Raw genomic sequence first — 20,971 nt, forward strand, 5'->3', positions numbered from 1 at the left:
GCCGTCACAATTTTATTGCTTTTGACATGAATTTTTGCCTTCTCAAAAGTGATAATTGTTTTTGCGCCCTCTTATTGACCAAAATTCGATTTAAAAATACTTTGACAAATACTCTAATATTAAAAGTCTATAGTGTAATATTGAAAGCATAGTTTAGTGTCGAAAAACTATGGAGCAATATGCGAAATGCGACGTCTGTCTGTACTTCTTTCTCTGTTTATTATCCCTGAGAGTTGAGTTGGCTTAGTTTGGATTTTGTACTTGATTTAAAGATAGTTCTGAAACTATAATAAGTTTTAGAACTTTCATTAAGCCAAGTTGGATTTGGTTAATTTGTGTAGGTTGGGTTTGGGTTTGAACAACAAATGTGCGTTTCGCAACTGTCAAATTGAGTTTCATAGACATTTTAGAACAGCATAATATGTCATTAGCTCTTATCTGTTCAATTATATTTTCGCCAGTAAAAATATATATATGTATCTACCGGTGAAAATGTATTCCGATATGACATATTTTAAATAAAAGAGAATGACTGCTTTTTTAGATTTCTTTGAGGGATAACCTGAGAATTTCTGTATTAGAATCAGCGATGTTATTTCGGCTGTTTTGATCATTTTAATTTCATTAAGATTCATAATATTCAATTAAATACCCCCCAAGAATTTTTGTAGAATTGCAATTGTACAAAATCAGCACAGGTATTCAGTGCGGATGTTGGGCTCTAATGCTTACTTGCATAAAATAACACTGTAATTCGTGATTTTTTGCATCCTGGTTAGTCACAAAAGGATATGTATCATCATTGTCGTCCTCATTGCTTACTGTTTGATGCTTTGAATAAATTACTTCAACAATTGCATATACGCAGTCTGAATTTTCATCGGAACATGCTAAATTGCCATCTATTGGCAAAAAATTCTCAGAAAATTGGAGCCTCTTCATTATTTATATTTATTGTCCTAATTAAGTGGAAGTTAGTTTCTTTTTTTGATCTCTGTTCCTTGAGATTTGGCCTAAATAATCGCCTGTCTCGATAAACCAGTGGCCGAATTCAGCAGAATCGACTTATACATCAAACATATCTAATAAGTTATGTAATTGAGGCAGGACAAAAAACCAATGAATTTAAAACATTTATTTAATTATCAAAATATAATAAGTATCACTTTTTCTCATACGTCATGGTGGTCAACGGTAAGTGCAATTACGTCGCTATGTTTGCTATTATTCCTTGTACAGAGTTTCGTTAGTCAATGAGTGCATCTAAAGACTTGGTGGAAGAATACATGCTTTTAGTTTGAGCGATGGTTTTGCCAGAAAAATAGAGTAAATACTCCGGATAAAACAGGTCTTCTCTGTACACATTGACAGACATAGGCTTGATTTTGCCGTAATCGACAGAAGTTCCTGTAGAAGTGGGCGGTTCACTTTGACACATGTCGCAAACGATGACAGAAGATACTACCATGCACTTCCATTCACCGATGATCTGGCACTTGTGACATTCATGGTTCGATATCTTGCTGAACTTGATGAAGCCGTACCTTTGGATGATGTCAAGGAAACTGCACTCGGCTAGCTTTCGCGGATTCATTTTGAAGGCGCGATACAGCAGCATCTGACTCACGTCTGCATTACCGTGGAGCAGCTCGTGCTCCTTAACGCGAAGAATCTTCATCGCTCTCAAATGCGGATTGTTAATTTTTTGCACTTTATGCACCTGAAAATGGTTCTGCGTAGACTTCATGAACTGCTCTTTGACGACGTTGAACTCTAGCGAATTGCAATCGGCTATCAAATGCGAAGGCATGAGAGATGTGATGGAGTAAGTCAAATTCTTTGGACTCCATATGTTCATTATTGGATCAGCAGACAACAGTCTCTTATCCAACCTGTTTATCTGACGTAGCATATCAACTTTCTTATCATTCAACTTATCAATCTCTTCTGATGCAACACTATTTATAACTCTGAGCTCTTCAAGCTGCTTTGATGATTCCGTTTTCATTTCTTTCAATTCATCAATCTCTCCTGATAATACATCCTTAATTTTCTTTAAATCGGTAATCTTAAAGTGTAAATTGTTATAATCGATTATGTCTGATTCTTTTTGTTTGTTAAATGCATCAATCTCTTTCATTATGTTCTCTTTTTCGGCGATCTTAGTGCGTAAATTGTCATAGTCAGCTGTGACAGATTCTTTTTGTTTGTTTAATGCATCAATCTTTTTCAATATGTTCTCTTTTTCGGCGATCTTAGTGCGTAAATTGTCATAGTCAGCTGTGACAGATTCTTTTTGTTTGTTTAATGCATCAATCTCTTTCAATATGTTCTCTTTTTCGGCGATCTTTATGTTTGCTTCTCTTTGTTTACGTCTTGCCATAATTACCTCATGAAACCTATCATAGTGAAAATATTTATTGTTAATTGTAACTGCTTCTTCAAGTTTGTTAAATGGATCAATCTCTTTAATTATGTTCTCTTTTTCGGCGATCTTAGTGCGTAAATTGTCATAGACAGCTGTGACAGATTCTTTTCGTTTGTTTAATGCATCAATCTCTTTCAATATGTTCTCTTTTTCGGCGATCTTTTTGTCTGTTACTTTTTGTTTGTTTTGTGCCATAAGTATCTCAAAATAGCTATAATTTTTGGCGATTTTAGTTCGTAAATTGTTATAGTCAATTGTGACTGATTCTTTTTGTTTGTTTAATGCATCAATCTCTTGTGATATTTTATCCTTTATTCTTATCAAATCTGCGATCTTAGTTTGTAAATTGTTATAGTCAATTGTATCTGATTCTTTTTGTTTGTTTTGTGCATTAATCGTTTTCAATAAGTTTTCTTTTACAGCGATCTTAGTGCGTAAATTGTTAAAGTCGGTTGTTTCCGATTCTTTATGTTTGTTTAATGCATCAATCTCTTGTGATATTTTACCCTTTATTCTCGTCAAATCTGCGATCATAGTACGTAAATCGCGAAAGTTGATTTCGTCTGATTCTTTTTGTTTGTTTAATGCATCAATCTCTTTCAATATGTTTTCTTTTTCATCGATTTTAGTGCGTAAATTGTTATAGTCAATTGTGACTGATTCTTTTTGTTTGTTTAATGCATCAATCTCTTTCAGTATGTCTTGTTTTTTAAGATTGATTTCGTTCAGATTTAATCGTGCATTATTTGTGTCATTTAGGTATTCAATTCGTCTTTGCATTTCGTTGTTCTTTGTCCGCAATTCATTGATTTCTTTTGCGAAATTATCTTGTTCTTGTTTTTCAAATAATACGCTGTTCTGCTGATAATTCTCGAATTTCCTTTTTTCAAAAGCTAATTCGTCAATAGTAGCATTGGCTTGATCAAGTTGTTTTTTTACACTAAGTAGCTCATGGTTTTTAACTAATAACTCTTGGCGTGTCGTCAATAAAGATTTTGAAATCCATGCCATTGCCTTTTTTATCCGCTCGACAGTAGTTGTCCTGTGGAACGAAAATTCAACATATTATTTACTAATTATTTCGCCAAAATTAAAAGTAAAATAATTAACATGGGAAGAATTTCCCGGTTGGTAACAATGAAAGACAAAAACAATAGGTATTTCATTATTGAATATAGAAAAAGGATCGACACACGACTCAACAAATAGAAGCATTGACGTTGTTTGGCAGTTGATTTAATATGGAGAATGATAAGAATGATAAAAAAACAAAATATTATTTCGACGAGCATGAGAAAAAAATTAAAATGTGTATACCTAGTTCAGACGTTGTGTCGTATGTTTTAATGTCGACTAGATATCTTCCACTCGATTTGTTTGAAAATCTTACTGTGTCGATGTTGATACGAAAAGCCTCTGTTTTCACCAAGTGCTGCCAGCTTCCTACGAGATAAATATAAATAATGATTAAAATATAAGCGTTTGCATTCTTGAGTATTAAATATTTGATAACTACTTGATAAGCGCAGCTATCTTACTTTTTAATCATTTTTCAGATATGTACTATCTGGAAGATGATTAAATAGTTTTATTTTACTTAAAATATATAATGTATTTTTTTAATTTAATTTATTTTTTGTACTTTTGTACTGGCTACAACATGTTTACGAAACGCGTAACCACTGCTCAAAATTGCTTAATTGTTTTACAGAAATAACAATTCTGTTCGAACTGTGTATCGAAATTATCAGGAAGATTATGGTAAATGTTATCGTTCTATTGAGCAAATAATTCGCAACGTAGTGAAAAAATTTGAAGAGACCAGAAGCGTTGGAGATAATATTGCTGTTGTAAGTAAAAGTGTGGAATTGTCGATTCGTCGGCGTTCACAGCTTTTGGGCTTTTCTCTTATGCATATTGCATCTGGACTTGGACCTCCAACCGTATAAAGTTCAGATAATACAAGAAGAGTGTTAGAGCAGCAGGATGTTAATGCTGATTTTTCATAATGTGGAGTTGGAGTCGGAGTCAGATTCGGTGGAGCCGGAGCATTTTAAGTGGAGTCTCCTTTTTAACCCTTTCCACTCCGACCAATAATAAGTAAACAAAAGTTAGTATGCACTTAGTCAAATACCCAGCAACAGTCACCGGCCGGCTTTGTCACACGTAGACACACAATGGCGCGGCACTAATCCAACGGCTCCACAGCCTGGTTTTAGCATCCATTATTATTATACTAGTTCAGTTGGCATCACTCACACACACTCATTCGTAGTTGGACGTTAAACCCACTTCGACCAATGACTTGTTTTATTATAGTTTTTAAATCTAATCATAACATATGAATGAAGAATAAATAATATAAAGATTTTTTATTGTTGGTAATTTTGTTTAAAAGTTTAAGTGAAATTTTTGATATGTCTTCATTTCGGTACTAATTTTTGTACACAAAACCATGCAAGTACGATGTGAAAAGTTGGATACTTTCTCTTTCATCCACATATTTTCCAAAAAAATATTGAACTTGAAAATAAAATGAATTTGTAATGAAGTTTTATAAATATGAATATTTATGAGGGGGAAATTTGACAGCGATATTTTTTGGCACTGGCAACACAGTTTAAAAGTCAACATCGCAGAGCGGGTCATCGTGTCGTATTGTTATGAAACGCAGTGTTTATTTCCGGTATTGTGTGGATAGAAACGCGAATCGAAGTTAAAACTCAAGAGTGACGTTTACCATGAGATTGCTCGCCATTTTGCGACGCGACTCGAGTCACGTACGTGTTCGAATCTGACCAATTTTACATCGTACGACCAACTAAAAGTGGTAAGTCGATGTGAATTGTAAAATTACATAATTCGATTAGCAAATTTAGCACGTTACATTACTACATTTTACGCTAATGTGACTCTTTATCAGCTGGTTAACGTCGTAAGGTATCGATAATGACAAAAATAAAATATTCAAACGTGTTTTATATCCACTTTTTGCTTTGCTACATTTTATCTGAGATCGTAATTTTCAAGTGTAAACAATAGTTTTAACTTTTTTATGCGATAAGAGCGTAATTCAAAGGTCGATCGTTTGTTATTTTTGTCGTTACTTTTATCACTTCACAATATTAAAATATGTGATAGGTATTCAATTGAAATCCATGTTTATTATTTGTAGATTTGCGCTAATGCGACTTTGTTTTAATAAGCTAATTCAAACGCAATGTTGTTCAAGGTCACGTCTTATGTGTTGTGCGCACAGTATTTCCATCAATTACCATCGTTAGTTATTATATTATATGTAATAACAAAATTAATAGTTTAAACTTTGACTTACCAATTTGATATCTAAAAATATTTATAATGTTATGTATCATAATATATTGCATTTTAATATTTCAACACCAATAAATTATTTTATGACTAAAACATACCTCCAAATTAGTTTTTATTCCAATTTTTTTAAATTAAATTTTTAGTCTTTATTTTATAATCATGCAAAAAATTGTATTAATTCTCATTAGTTTATTATTATTATAATTGCTTTTTTCAATACCGATAATAATATAAAGATATTTTAATTAATTTACCGAAAAATCACTTTATTTACAAATTATTAAAACACTTAATTAATTATAAAATAAATATTTTTCAAAACATGGACGACAAATCTTTTTTCTTTCGGCACAATAAGTCTAGAAAATCATGGTCTTTGATAGATCGCTTCTCTCGACAATTTATTCCAATAAAATATATTACTCGTTATTTTTTGTCAGGTACGATTATCAGAAAGAACCGGTTCCTACATTGAACTATGTAGCTAAAAATTTAACTATCCAAATGTTTACCTTGATTGTTTTTTAAATTTAATAATAAAAAAACATTTTTTGTCAGAAATAATCAGTGTCCGGAAAGTATTTGTCCGCAAAAATCTATCCATAAAATTCGCACAAATAAATCATGTATGCAATACCTGCTTTTGTTTTCACTTCGCCAGTCATCCCTATCATAAAAAGGGGCCTATGCTAGGTACCGCTAGACTTGCCTGAGATGTATTCATTTTATATTGTTATGTCGCGACCGTGACTAAATTTTAAAAATTTTCGCCGAAATATCGTCCGGTGGGATTTTTTGCATAGGTAAGGTGAGCCTATTTTTAGGCCTTCTGGGACTAAAAGGGATAATTTTATTTTAATTTGTTATACTACCCCGATTATCACTTTAATTAAAATAATCCTATGCCTGTGGCAATATTCACTTTCAAGAAATATGGGCATCGTCTTTTTATATTTCTAAGCCATAAATATATCGTTTTCAAGAAGTAAGATGCATGAAATAAATAAAAAGTATTTCATTTTATAATACCGCTAGTACCGAAGGTAACTTTTTGTCCCGATACCGGTATTGCAATCCCTATTTTGGTTGTTTAAATATTTTGAAAATAATTAAATCAAACATCCGGACATTTCATCATAAACGTTCACATTCGTAAAATATTGTAAAATCTTTAACACAAAGAAACTTCGGTTACGCTATAAAGTCTTTTGTCACGCTAAAATTTAAAAAGTGTTTAAATTAACATAAATACAGTTTTCACTGAATATTCTCCTTAAACGAATATTCAAATACGTATATCTCTCGATTTACGCGTTACCCTTTTTACTCAGTTAATAATATTTTTTTAATACTTTTTGTTAAAAATAATATTAATCAATCACCCTTTTTGTTGATCAGGATATATTTATTGTTTGATGTTATCTCTTAAATCTGGGATAAGGAACATTTTTTTATGCTGCGAACCATTCACAAGTCATACAAAATTATCAACACAAAAATTAGCCTGCTATGTTTGGTAAAACATTTAATTTTATACAAACACATCTTCAGACTTTTGTGTAAATTACTTTGTAACTTCCCCTTATGGAGCAAAAATTTTCGCGCGACGCTGTGATGTACGCTTAGTGTACATATACAAATTAGTGATTTAAAATTTCTAAATGGAATAATAAACCACCTTCGTTCATTAAAAAATAAATTATAATATTAAGCATTTTTTATTTTCTATTTATGTTATATATTATATATGTATAATATATGTGAAATAATAATTTTAATAATAGTTATAGTCATAACAGTTGAACAAAATGTAGAGACTGCCTCAAAATGTCCAATTGTGTGGCACAAGTATAAAAAAATTCGTTTTAGATAAAATCGATTTTTTTCTATATTCACAAATTCTGATATATATTATTCATTTTACATAGTTATAATACATTATTTTAATGGCCATGTATTTACGAAATAAAAAAATATTTTTGCGACACGATTGTCCAACGGCACTATGGCAACACCGACGTCGCGGAAAATTCGAATACGTACCCGAATCGGCGAATCGACAAATCGGAGAACGTGACCAGACGAAGTTATCCGCCCATCGCCGATTTATTTATCGGCTTTGATTTATTATTTATTTCGCGACATTTTTACGCTGCGGCCCGTGCCAAGTTGAAAATCGTAAAAAAATTCGCGGCCGTTTAAAAATACCCCTTCCTATCGAAAGTTGACCTTACGCTTGTCATCTTTAGTTTGGTTCGGTACTTTGCCGCGGTAGCTCGCAGTTCATATTATAATAACTATAACAAACGTTTAATCAAATGTTTGAACAGACTGTTTGCCGACCGTGACTGAGCAAGTATTTTTTTTATGAACTTTGCGATTATATTTTTAACACATCTCATGCGGGGCCGATCGAGCGTAAGTTAATGAGTGACGCGGGCGTATTCGGGTCGCGCGAGCAATTAGTCGCGACAGCATATAAATCATTAATAACATTTTAAATCTTTACGATAAAAAAAAGAAGAAATATAAACACTCACCAAAAAGAAAACTAATTTATTTGCATTAGGTAAACTGAAAACGTTCGAAGAATATGCATAAAAAATATAAACAAGATCGAAGAATATTCATAAAAAATATAAACAAGATCGGGATTTTTTTTTTATCTTGGCCACATGTGGCAATTACGCATGTAGGATTGGGGACAGACCCGAATTATATTCGTATAATAAAGTTAACGAAAATTTAACAGATGTCACTGTAAATCATAAATATAATAATATAATTTTCGATCTCGACCTAAACACATGTAAGGGCAAGGACAGTCTCGAATTCTACTCGTAAAAAATTTTTTTTAACAAAAACTCACAGATGTCACTGTAAACCATAAATAAAAGAATATAATAAACAGAACTGTGATCACAGTCTCCCGCTACCGCGGTAAAGATTTTGGTAATTGTAATCACAGTCTCCCGCATACAACGATTGGCGGACTGAGGACTGTGATTCTCGTCTCCCGCATGAGATGTGTTAATTAAACTTACTACTCACCTTCGTAACGCTGATAGTTACGCATTACGCTCACTAGGGAATGGTTTACTCTTTGTATTCGCTGCTTCTGTCTTTCTAAAATCCGCTTAATTATTTGTAGATCTTCTAAAGTAAAGAGAGTTGCGAAAGCAATGCGAAAGAATGTTAAAAAAATATGCTAAATTTATATTAGCAAAAGCGGATCAAAGTATTCAGGCAATGATTCCAGAAGTAGACACAGATGAGACCGGTAATCGGAATATTATAGCTGTTATAATTTTAGTCGAGAATGAAAGGTATATAACATGTTATTTCAAAACAACTTTTATTTCAATAGATAAAAATCTAGATACTTGGATATGTCTAAGAGAATTTAAATAAGAGTAATATTTCATGTATAAATACTATTTTCTTAATCTTCCTAAAAAAATAACAGTTTGTTTTGCCATATTTATGGATATATTCACATAATGAGATATGTACACTTGGTGTACATCACAGTATTTTTATCATTCAGCTTATTGGAAAACTTTTTTAATTAACGAATCTGCACATTTTGTAACTGTAACAGATAATATATATAGATACACCATTCCCTAAGAATCGCGTTTATTTTTCAGTAATCTTTTAATGTGACCTCGACTTAAAATCCACAATGAAAACGAATTTACGAGCTTATGCATATATGTGTTTAATGAATAATAATTCGAATTTAAACCAAATGTTTCATTCAAACTTTGGACGCCAGATCCCAAAAAATGCCTAAGAAGTTAAATCATTAAATGAGACGCTATTCAAACCTTAAAACTGAATTTATATATTATAGATTACGTATTAAAACAAATAATTATAACGGTACAACTAGGGAGCGAAGTATTTGAGGGGCACGGGCCCTCTGATGACGCGATATTTCGAGGGCGCGCTCTGGGGGCATAGCTTTTGTGGGGTAGCTCTAGCAATTTGATATCTCTGTGCTTCCTAATCGGTAAGATTCGAGCGATTTGCGCTCGTATTGCCTTTGAGAACAAAATATGTATGACTATAAATCATCATTTATCTCAACGGCTCGCCGCGCCATTGAAATTTTGTTTTTTTGACCGTGTGACACATGTCGGCCCCCATTATAATTGATGATTTTAATCAAATACAATTTTGACATTTATTTTATTGCGAATCTTACATGATAGTCGTTACTCAATGCGTTATAACACATAATAAAAACCTACAAATTAGTGAGGCACCAGATATAAATTAGTAACATATATTATATTATTATTTATAACTAATATTACAGATATGCACGACCTAGCTCGATTTATTTTCATCTGTGAGATTAGGAAAATCTAGGAAAACCTATTCTGTGATGATCAATAGAAATTATAGTTATATAAGAATTACTAATTCCGATCTCTCAGACACGATTGAAATTGTAAAACATTAGGATTCATATAATATTTAAACCCAGTCTCTCAGGTATTTGTCACCAACTATACCTTGTGCTAGTACATACTATATATCAGGTTGTTCCATAAGTCTTATTTTTTAAGGTGTGGGTTTAATGAGTAAAAAATAAAAACATGTAATACTTTTACTAAATTATGTTGCACCCTCTCTATAATTCCTGTTTCGCGATATTTTTTAATAAATTTTCGAATAACAGAACCACTAAACCCCACTCTTCGCGTTATCTTTAGAATTGAAACCTTTTCTTCGAGATATGCTATTATTTTAGATTGTACCGTGATCGACATTTGTTTAGATCTCTCCATGATTTTGAGTTTGTCTTTACATAACCGAGGCTAACGTGCAACTGAGGATGCTTAACAAGTTAAAATATCTTGTAAATTATTACCACATATGCACTTGATCATAATAAAATACAATAGAACAAGTTTTAAGGAAAAAATACATTTTAATAATAGAATTAGTGAAATATTGCCTATGAAACTTTCAATTGGCCATAGCTGTATATGTATATTGTATAGTGTAGCATACTGCAGTAGCTACTATTTTTTATAAGAAGTATTTTTGCAGCAACCGACCTTTGCTACATTTTATAAAAAGCTATACCTTGCTAGATTTCTGTAAGAAATTCTACTAAAGATCTTTTAATTTGATTTAATGATAATTTATAATCAATATTTTACTAAGGTGCTAAAAATGCTAGGTTTTGTAATGCAACGATAAATATTGAATTATAACGCTTTAGGAACTGCAGTTTTTTCTACAGAATTCATTTGTGTGTTGCAACCTTGAACATCATTTCCACCTTTTTATGGTATTTGAAAACTTTCAAATCAGACACTGATTGCTCATAATTTGTAACCATAAATACTGTTCTGTGTTGAAATTAAATACTAAAGAGTTTTCCATTTGCTCTATATGTGAGTTTTGAAGCCAGAGTTTATTTCTATGTAATCAATTTCGGTAAAATTGAGTGTTACGCCGATTGGCCTAGACACCGACGATATGTATTAAAATAGTTATACTACATAGATACATATACTATAAAAATAAACCACAAAGTCAAAATAAGTAAAATGTAGACTTACCTCAGATGTATTCTTAGATGATAAATTCTAATTATGTTTACACTTATTTCTGTTGTTTGATATAAAAACAACAATTTTTATTAGAATGGATTTTAAAAATAGATATTTTTTTATAGAATATACCTAATAATTTGACAATTGGTTTAGACTTATTAACTACAGAATTTTTACTGAAACTTTTATTGTTGTTTTGGCATTAACGGCTTGTTAAAATTCTTAAAGATGGTCTATTTAGCAGTGGCGTACGGTGGGTGTCAATATTGGGTGTGCTATAAAAAATAAAAAAAAACGCACATTTTTTCATTTTTATTAGCCGAGGTTTTGGCATGCCTAAACTGCCTTACAGCTTTTTCCCATATATAAATAAATAAATAAACATCAAACCTAATCTAAAATATTATTATATAAAAATATCAAATTTCCAATAAACATAAAATTATAATTATTTATATATAAAATCTAATCTTCTTTCTTTAATCATAAATTTTTCTATCACGCTGTCATAAAAAGTGCTCTTCTTTTTAATGTCCATAAGGATCTCTTTTTCTATAGAAATCAAGCTAAGGCCACATAGCCTTTCTTGGCCTTGGGTACTTCGATAACAATTATTAATTCGTTTCAGAGCAGAAAATGAACGTTCTGCTGAAGCAGTACTGCTTGGAAGAGTTAATATTAGTTTGCCTAATTTATCTATTTCCTGAAAACCTGACTCAAGATTATTTGTGTTCATAAATTGTACAAGCTCATGAACAGATTTCTCTGCAAATTCAGGCAAATGATAAAGAACAGCAAGCTCATTTTTTAAACTTATATAATCAAATAATGTTCCATAGAATTGTTGCAGTTTGGTAAGTAATTCATTTGGAAATTTTCCTTTATATTGTTCATATTTTTCTTTCTCCGGAAGGTGAAAATATTCCAATTTGGACATTGAAGAAAAACGGTATTCAACTATTGTATTAAATAGTTGGCTAAACGCGTGCTTTTCTTCAACAAGCAAATCATTACTCAGTCTTGGATAATTTTCTTCCGTTACATAAGAATCCCATAATGTTTTATAATTATTTTCCTGTTCATGTCTGAGTTGTTGCAAAATGTCGGTAACTTTCTTACAGCAATATAATATGTCAAAAGATTTGGATTGTAAAATGTTGTATAACACATCAGTTTTTCCAAAAAGGTTTGAAAATATGTGGAGAAGTTTTCTTGTTTCAAAATCTTCCAAAAAGCTGAGAAAATCTCGTGCTTTTATTAGTGTCGGGGTCCCATAGTTCACAATTTTTCACGACGTCTCGAAAAAAGTCCGTAAATTCATTTCTGTATTTTTGCACTGTGTTACTTAACCGTGATGTGTAATTCCATCTTGTAGGTGTAACAGAAGGAAGTCTTCTACCTACAAACTCTTGTAAAGCATTTATTCGTTTGGAAGATTTCGAAAAGAATGCAGACAATCCATTTAAAGTTTGAAAGAATGATTTGCACACTTTTATATTGGAAAGACCTTGTTGTAATGTTAAATTCAACATATGAGCATAGCAGTGTGTAAAAATGGCCAATGGATAAACTTCGAGTACTTTGGCTTGCAAACCATTAATATGCCCACTCATTACACTCGCCCCATCATAAGTCTGTCCAACTAATTTTTCTTGAATTTGAAATTCTTCAATTATATTTACAACGTGGCAAAATAAGCCATCGGCTGTTTTATCAGAGCTAACGTCTGTAAAGCCAATAAACCGCTCGTAAACTTTACCTTCATAAACAAAACGCAAAACTGTCGAGAGCTGTGAGTTCGTCATTATATCTGAAGTTTCGTCAAGAATAATAGCGACAAAATTTGCTGAATTTACTTCTTCCTTAATATGATCTTTAATAACATCACCAATTGCTTCAATTATGTCATTCTGTATGGATGGGGAAGTACCACGAAACACCGTTGCAGTATTTAAATGAGTATCCAAAACAGAATCGTATTCTCGAAGTGCATTTAAAAATTCAAGGTAATTTCCTTTGTTTAGTGCATTACAGGACTCATCGTGGCCTCGAAAAGGTTGTTCTTGTTTTCCTAGATATACTACTGCGTCAATCATTCGTTTTAATATTTCTCTATTTTTATTAACTTGTTCATTATGTTGACTTATATTAGCTTTACGTTGAGCGTCAATCATGACTTCAATTCGTTGTTTTCCAAACATTTTGAGAGAAAAAAATGATTGAACGTGTGACTGCGCTCTTTTGTGTTTTTTCAGTGCCGTTATCAGATGACTAAGGTCAGCAAATCCACTTTTATTCCACACGCTTCTTTCTTTGGAAAACAATAAACATGGCCAACAGAACAATCTAGATCGAAGTTCGCAGCCTGTTAACCACTCAGTTCGTTCATATGATGAAAATGAAAAATGTCTTGTATATTCACATTTATTGTCTTTATGCTTCATAAATAAATTGGGAAGAGGTGGACGTGGTTTGCCAATTTTGATGATCTTCAATTTAATTTCATAACTTCTTTTTGAAAATGGATTATTCCAAATATCTTCAACAATATTCTTCATCATTATTGGGGTAAATAAAAAAATATAATCTAGAATAGAAAATTAAGTATTGATCATATGTAAATAATATAATAAACTATTTTACCCCAAAATATAAAAAATGAGTGACCTGTTATTGTGATATAATGTAATAAAAAAGCAGCGACGGACGCAAGAGTTTTTGAAGTACGTGCACCAAATTCGAGACCAATTTTACTACTGAGCGCTGCCAGCCGACAGAACGACTTCAGCCGTTAAATCTCGGAACAATTTACTTTAGTCGGCCGCCGCACTCAAGGTCGGCGCGCCACATGAGTAATACATAGCGTGTCGGTCGCGCGGAAACTTTTAGAGCGAATGACAAATACCAATGCATACTATACACTGCATATTAAAATTTTATAATTTTGCATACTACTGTATGCAAAATGATGTCGCTTTATGCCCTAAATTTTCTAAATTTCTAAATTTATATTTTAGATGGTTTTGCGGGTGTGCGCCGCACACCTAGCACACCCTGAATATACGCCCCTGCTATTTAGACTATATACATATTTGTATGTTTATACAAATTGCTTACTGCAAAAATCAGAATTTCTGGTAAATGAGTATTAATTCAATATTATAACTAATCTTGACTTTATATAAATTTACCAATGATCTTTTGATGTTAGTATTAGTATAAATATAATTGCTGAGTATATGGGACAATAGTTTTTATAGCATTCAAATAATACTAATATAACACATCTTATGTGTGTGAAGGCTCAGTTTCTAAAAAAAGAGACACTTGTTGTTTGACATATATATCAAGCTATATTTATATAGCTCTATATAAACAAGCTAAACATAGTTTGATATAAGTTTATATGCAAATAAAGACTTATATTTATGTACATATATAATACTTTATCAAACTATATTTTTATTATAAAAATATAAAATGCAAAAAATGAGTCACCATTTCGATTCATAAAATACAGTAGTAAAATTAAAACGACCATGTTTAAAATATATTACTCTCTTTAGGAAGCACTGTCATTTAATTAGTGATGGATATAGATAAATTAACGATACTCTAATCTGCCCTTATCTACTATCTAAAACAAAATTCAAATAAAATATTTTTAAATAATGGATCGTATTTTGGGGTGAGAAATTTAATACGATTGTGGTCAGAATAAATATTAGATGGTCAGAATTTATATTAAACGGTAAGAATAATTTTTTTCAGTTGGCAATAACGTATAGTGTTGTTATTGCTGTAACACTGAAGACTGGTACAACTGGTCAATCTGTCATTTGCATGTTGTTAATTCATTATCAAGGTGTTTTTGGGCCAACTTGTTTAGTTGGGCCCGCAACATTGTGAGTATTGCCGCTCTCCGCCGCCTCTCTGTCGCTATTCCCGTTTCGTTCTTCGCTTAGAATACTTTCGCGTCCAACATACAATTAAATATATTGCAGATTTATGGGGTGTTCAAAATTCTGAACAACGCTCGCTTGCACCTTACCTGTCTGTGCGAGCAAAATATTTTATAAGATATTTTCTAAATTAATAATTTACTGCCCATTTATAATAAAAAATGTTTTTTTAATGAATAATATTATTATAATGTTAATAAATATTTTTTTTTTAATTTACATAATTGTCCTATATTTTTATTCTGACCATATGCTATATTTATTCTAACCATTTAATATTTATTCTGACCCTGAATAATATAATTATGACCATTCATTATTTTAATTTTGATCATCCTAAATTTTTATTCTGACCATTAGCTATTTTTATTTTAACCATTTGATATTTATTCTGACCCTGAATAATATAATTATGACCAGGCTGTTAATAATTCTGACCGAAATTTAATTTTTATTCTGACCCAAAGTTGATTTAAATTATTTTTTCTGCTTTTTGCTGCCTTAATATTATTTGGGTGTAAGTTTATAATTCAAAATGCTATCCCCGTTTTATTAACAACATTAAAATTATTTATTTCAGATTTGAAAATGCCATTTGAAAAAATCGGCGTGAGAAAATTTTGCATCTGAGTTGTGATGATGCATCAAACGAATGTCGTACCAAACGAGGATAAGGAAAACAGTAGTAGGATTAGTAGCAAAGATGTGTCCCCAAAACAAGGTATTTATTTACTTCAATTATTTCTTGCAAATGTCTCGTTGTAATGTGACAATCGTAAGCCCAATGCGTTACAGCTGGATAAAAAAAATCAACAACTAAGCAAACTAAAATCAGTCTGTAAATCAGTGACATATTTTTTATTAATTATAAACTATTATTAATACTCGTTTTATTTAAGTTATTCATCCGCGATATTAGGAAAATCTAGAAAAACGTAAGCTGTAATGACTATAATATATATTATAATCACTAAAACGCGATAGTAATTGAAAAAAATTATTGTCTATATATGGGATAAGAACCCAGATTTTTAGGCATATGTCGCCATTTTGTACCACTGGTACTGTTCTTGAATATTATATAGTGTTGACAGTAAGCTTAAATTTGAAGTACAAAGTCTCATTGTTATCAAACTGAAGTCCCCCTCTTTTAATCATAATTTCTGACCTTGACTTTAAAGGGCCAATTGCGTTCATTGGTAATAACACTTATGTTTTTGTGTCAAAACCTAATATGATACTTGAAATATATTTATTGATTGTTTTAATATAGCTAGCATTTTACATTCCGTAGTACTCGATAAAAAGAACATTGTGTCGCAGCTGACCAGCAGCCAGATTTTGGTGACGAGTTTGATAGCAGGGGCGTGCGCCGGAGCTCTAGCGAAAACTGTTATTGCGCCACTCGACCGCACCAAAATCAACTTTCAGATCAGGTGTGCGCCTTTGTTCCTTGCGATACAATTACTCATAAGAAAATCATTTTTGAAATAAAATTTAGAAAGACACCGTATTCGGCGAATGCAGCGTATCAGTTTATATTCGACACGGCACGAAAGGAAGGAGTCCTGGCACTATGGAGAGGAAATTCGGCAACCATGGCCAGGATACTACCCTACGCTGCTATACAATTCACAGCTTACGAACAATGGAGGGGTTTGCTTGGCGTTTCTGATCCTAAACAAGCAAAGTGCGTATTAATGAATCTTTTTTATATTTTGATGCTTCAAAAAGGATGAATATATAAATTAATAAAAGGCGTTGATGGTTATATAAGCATACGAGATACGCATCTCCAAATTGTTGATTCATTTCAAAATTTTTACGTGTACAGAAATTTCTCACTGCGCAACTTAATATGTTGTACTAACCAATAGTTTTTTGAAGTAAAAATTCAAAAATTTGTTTCTTAACACATTACCGATGGAATCTGCGCTATTGCCTAAAGACGTCAAATTTTGATTGAATTAATTAAACTGATCCAATCAAAACATGTGTGACCCTTTAGCAAAATTAGCATGATGATGTATGTCAACAGCCCAAAGATGCGAAAATAAATGCATTTAAAAAGAGCTGATAAAAATATTTATTTCATTGTTTTTGCCAATAATCTGACGATTGGACAACTGTTATCTATAAAAATATGTTAAAATTGAAAATATTATAAGTACAAATGTTTACAAATCTAATATTACATTGCATATACATCATTAAAAAATATGTAGAAATGCTAATAAACACTTGGCTTTTAAAAATATGATTTATATGCTAATTGGCAATAAAGTTCTTAAAGGGAAGAGCTCCGATTTCAATGCCGAATACATATTTATATATCAAAACATCACACTTTTTTATTACCATCTTCAAAATAGCTTGAAACTATTTAAAATATGGAATCTGTTAAAAATATCAACGTATTTATTGCAAAACGTGTATTTGGCACCTCAACGAATATTACGAACTTTCTCTATAAGTCTTTTAATATTGAGCTAATAAGTTTTGCTAATAAGATACGTTGCCGATTTCAATAAACTGCATTATTAGTTTTTTCAATAAGGTCTCGTTTTTTGGATATCAATTATTATATTTATGAATTTTTAAAGTAGATAAAATAAAATGTATTAAATCATATTTAGAATTTTGTTATTGTTTTTTAAGATTATGTGTGACACGTTTCTATATACATTATTTCGTTGACATTGAAATTGGTTACAATTTTTTGTCACAGAGATTAATAACATAAATTATACATTCATATTTTGTTATATGTAGTCAATTTTATCCTAATTATTTTATGCAGTATTATTTTTATTGGCATTTAAAATTGTTAACAAAAAAAGTATGTACCGATTTTTAACCAGATTTGACCACAATGATTAATTTGATTTGAAAAAAGTGTCGCTTTTTCGTAAACGTAATTTGCTTACATTTTTAAAAATCTGTGGCGATTTCTAGTTCTGGGTGCTGTCATATGGCGTTTTATTTAATTGTCAATTTTTCTCGAGGGTTGATTCATAATGATTTGTAACGCAGTTGATTTGTAACAATTCTCTTCGATAATAATGTCGAAGTCAAGAGTTTCAAAGTTTTCCTTAAAGAACTGCCACTAAAACAATATTTGGCCGTTGTTCTTGAAACTGGTATAAGTCTGTTTATTTGAGATATTTAAGGGCGTGCGTTTGAATCAACCTAAAAATATTGGCAAACGTTAAATCAATTCGGTTTTTAAAAATATGAGAAACAGTCTGTCTTAAATGTGACAATCCCATAGATCTTTTGCTGTTCAATGAGTACATAGACATACTGACCACAATTATTATTGCTTATAGTTTAAGGGTCTCGTAATTTTTAAGTCTGTAGCGATTTTTATTTCTTGGTGCTTTCAAATCACGTTTTGTTTTAATTATGGTCTCTTTCGAGGGGTGATTCATAAAACGCCATTGTTCTAATGCGGAATGTTACCAATAAGTTATCTAAGTAATAATATATAATTTATGGCTACTGTAGTAACTCATTGGGCTTACGCCTGATCATTTTATATTATTGTTTAATTACAGAAATTCACCCGTGTTGCTGTTCATAGCCGGCTCCCTAGCCGGTATTACGTCCCAATCTTTGACTTACCCATTGGACCTGGCCAGAGCGCGAATGGCCGTCACGACGCATTTAGAATACAAGTAAAGATCTTATCGATAGTGCATAATAAAATCGGAGCATGAGATATGTCCTAATCGTGATTCACGTCGGTAGGACACTTTGGCAAGTGTTTACGAAAATTTGGCACGTGGAAGGTTGGACCACGTTCTTCAGAGGGTATTGGCCTACCGTCTTCGGCGTTATTCCGTATGCCGGCGTATCGTTCTACACTTATGACTCGTTGAAGCGCTTGTATCAAGGTGAGCCATCTCATTTTTGAACACATTCAACCAGTGTTTTATTCTATCTTATTCTGATTCATATTTTTATTTCTGGTTCACATCCACCGATATCGAATAGATTTGACACAATATAAACCTCTACATCCAGAAGACTAATTTATTTTTTAATTTAGATTAAGAGAGAGCAAAGACACTTGAAACTTGCACTATTGTAAAAAAAGAAAATAGTTATAGTCATACTTTTTACTGCACTTCCAGATTGAAGTATTGATTTAGGGTTCATTTTGAATTTGTGTAATTGTAGATCGCTTCGGAGAAAATCAATCTGCATGGGTGAATTTACTCTTGGGCGGTATTGCTGGAATGTTAGGACAATCATCGAGTTATCCATTGGATATTGTTAGGTAAGATATTTAATGTTTCAAGTGTTTTTTAGTATATTAATTATACAATTGAGTTATCGGATTTAATATAAGCATAACGTTTCATGAACATGTTCGGTATTCTTGGGGGTGGTCAGCCATAATGACTTAGTGGCGATAAATAATCATATTGTAGTTTTTTAAAAACTAATTGATGTTAATTAGATGTAATTTTATATAGGCGAAGAATGCAGACTGCTAGAAAAAACAAAGACGGATATAATGAATACAAGACGATCATCGGAACCTTACGAAGAATATATAGGTAATTATTTATATAGATCGCCCCTTAATCTTTTGATCCAATCTAAATTGTTAATTTGACAGAGATGAGGGAATCAAAGGTGGCTTTTTCAAAGGCTTGAGCATGAACTGGGTAAAGGGGCCGATCGCCGTCGGCATTAGCTTCGCCAGTCACGATAGCATCAGACAATGGTTGCGGAGCATGTGCGCCTCTTACAATTCGACCAGTTAACGCTCATCGTTGAAAGAACAAGTGGTGCTAATTAAATGTGATACGTCTATGAAGAATATTATGGCCAACGTCATTCTCACAAAAACCATGACATCACAGAATTTGTACATGAAAGTACCGAAAAAAAGGGGTGGTGTCTTTTGTACGGTCGTAACAACACTAATTTTTAAATCTTGACCTTTTTTATCACTTATGATTTTGTGCAAGTTTATATATGCCATTTTAAAGCTATTTTTAATTAATACATGTGCAATTATTGTTATATACTTTAAATGCATTTTTATTGCTATCGTTAATTGATGTGTTCTTATAAAATGTGATCAACTAGTCAATTTCTAAATTGTTAATATTATCACTTTTATTATGTTTATATACATAAGTAGCTTTTTTAGAATCATTCCACAGTCTATTTGTATATGATACTAATATTTTAGCCCTGTTAACGACTTTTTTCTATTGTATAATAAAATATTGTTAAAGTCAAATTTTCAGACAATAATAGTTCTCAATATAATATACATATATATATATATATAAATATAAATATAATACTCGTTGACGCATTGACGTTAATGCTCATGCTTTTCTAAATTTTACTCGTTTAATATTATAAACAAATCGATAATATTTTTGTTATATAGATTTTTGCAGTTTGACTGCCATAGTTTAACGCTGTTGTGTCGATCGATGCTTGTTTCACGAAATATATTGATATTATTTTGTAATATTTATCAAGAAAAAGCACAGTGGGTTATTCTGGAGGTTTATCTTATACTGTGATCGATTGTATTGCCAATGAATAAATTTATATATACCGTTTGTTTATTCTATAATTTATCACAACCTTATCTAACAACACATGCCATTAAAAATGCAAGTTTTTATACATTAACTTTA

General features: G+C 31.5%; 2 protein-coding genes across 9 annotated transcripts in view; one reads left to right on the plus strand and one right to left on the minus strand.

Moving 5' to 3' along the window:
- DPCoAC (dephosphocoenzyme A carrier) overlaps positions 1-20,893 on the plus strand; it is a 35,883-nt gene extending 14,990 nt beyond the window's left edge. The window contains exons 1-9 of one of the 7 annotated variants that reach the window (XR_015811496.1): positions 5,041-5,258; positions 15,880-16,020; positions 16,594-16,735; positions 16,801-16,989; positions 18,857-18,976; positions 19,050-19,195; positions 19,296-19,581; positions 19,781-19,864; positions 19,927-20,893. Coding sequence is in view for 6 of the 7 variants with exons in the window: in XM_088198725.1 (XP_088054851.1) it covers positions 15,936-16,020; positions 16,594-16,735; positions 16,801-16,989; positions 18,857-18,976; positions 19,050-19,195; positions 19,482-19,581; positions 19,781-19,864; positions 19,927-20,074 (1,014 nt within the window). In the remaining variant the exon portion in view is untranslated. Of the gene's footprint in view, positions 1-5,040; positions 5,259-7,979; positions 8,118-15,879; positions 16,021-16,593; positions 16,736-16,800; positions 16,990-18,856; positions 18,977-19,049; positions 19,196-19,295; positions 19,582-19,780; positions 19,865-19,926 lie in introns of those variants that run through there. The other 6 variants (XM_088198721.1, XM_088198723.1, XM_088198724.1 and 3 more) reach the window with 6 other exon arrangements.
- On the minus strand, positions 1,102-11,570 carry LOC148230203 (uncharacterized). 2 transcript variants are annotated; one of them, XM_088198641.1, is made up of 3 exons: positions 11,344-11,570; positions 3,746-3,871; positions 1,102-3,470 (listed from the first exon to the last, which is right to left on the minus strand). In XM_088198641.1, the coding sequence occupies exon 3, from the start codon at positions 3,437-3,439 to the stop codon at positions 1,247-1,249; it is 2,193 nt and encodes a 730-aa protein (XP_088054767.1). In that variant the 5' UTR covers positions 3,440-3,470; positions 3,746-3,871; positions 11,344-11,570; the 3' UTR covers positions 1,102-1,246. The 2 variants fall into 2 exon arrangements, with proteins under 2 accessions (XP_088054767.1, XP_088054766.1); XM_088198640.1 differs by lacking the exon at positions 11,344-11,570 and adding an exon at positions 4,551-4,693.
- Positions 20,894-20,971: the final 78 nt, after the last annotated feature.

The sequence above is a fragment of the Plectrocnemia conspersa genome, unplaced genomic scaffold (assembly GCF_051122295.1).
Source record: "Plectrocnemia conspersa isolate PC_06_02 unplaced genomic scaffold, ASM5112229v1 ptg000011l, whole genome shotgun sequence".
NCBI lineage: Eukaryota > Metazoa > Arthropoda > Insecta > Trichoptera > Polycentropodidae > Plectrocnemia > Plectrocnemia conspersa.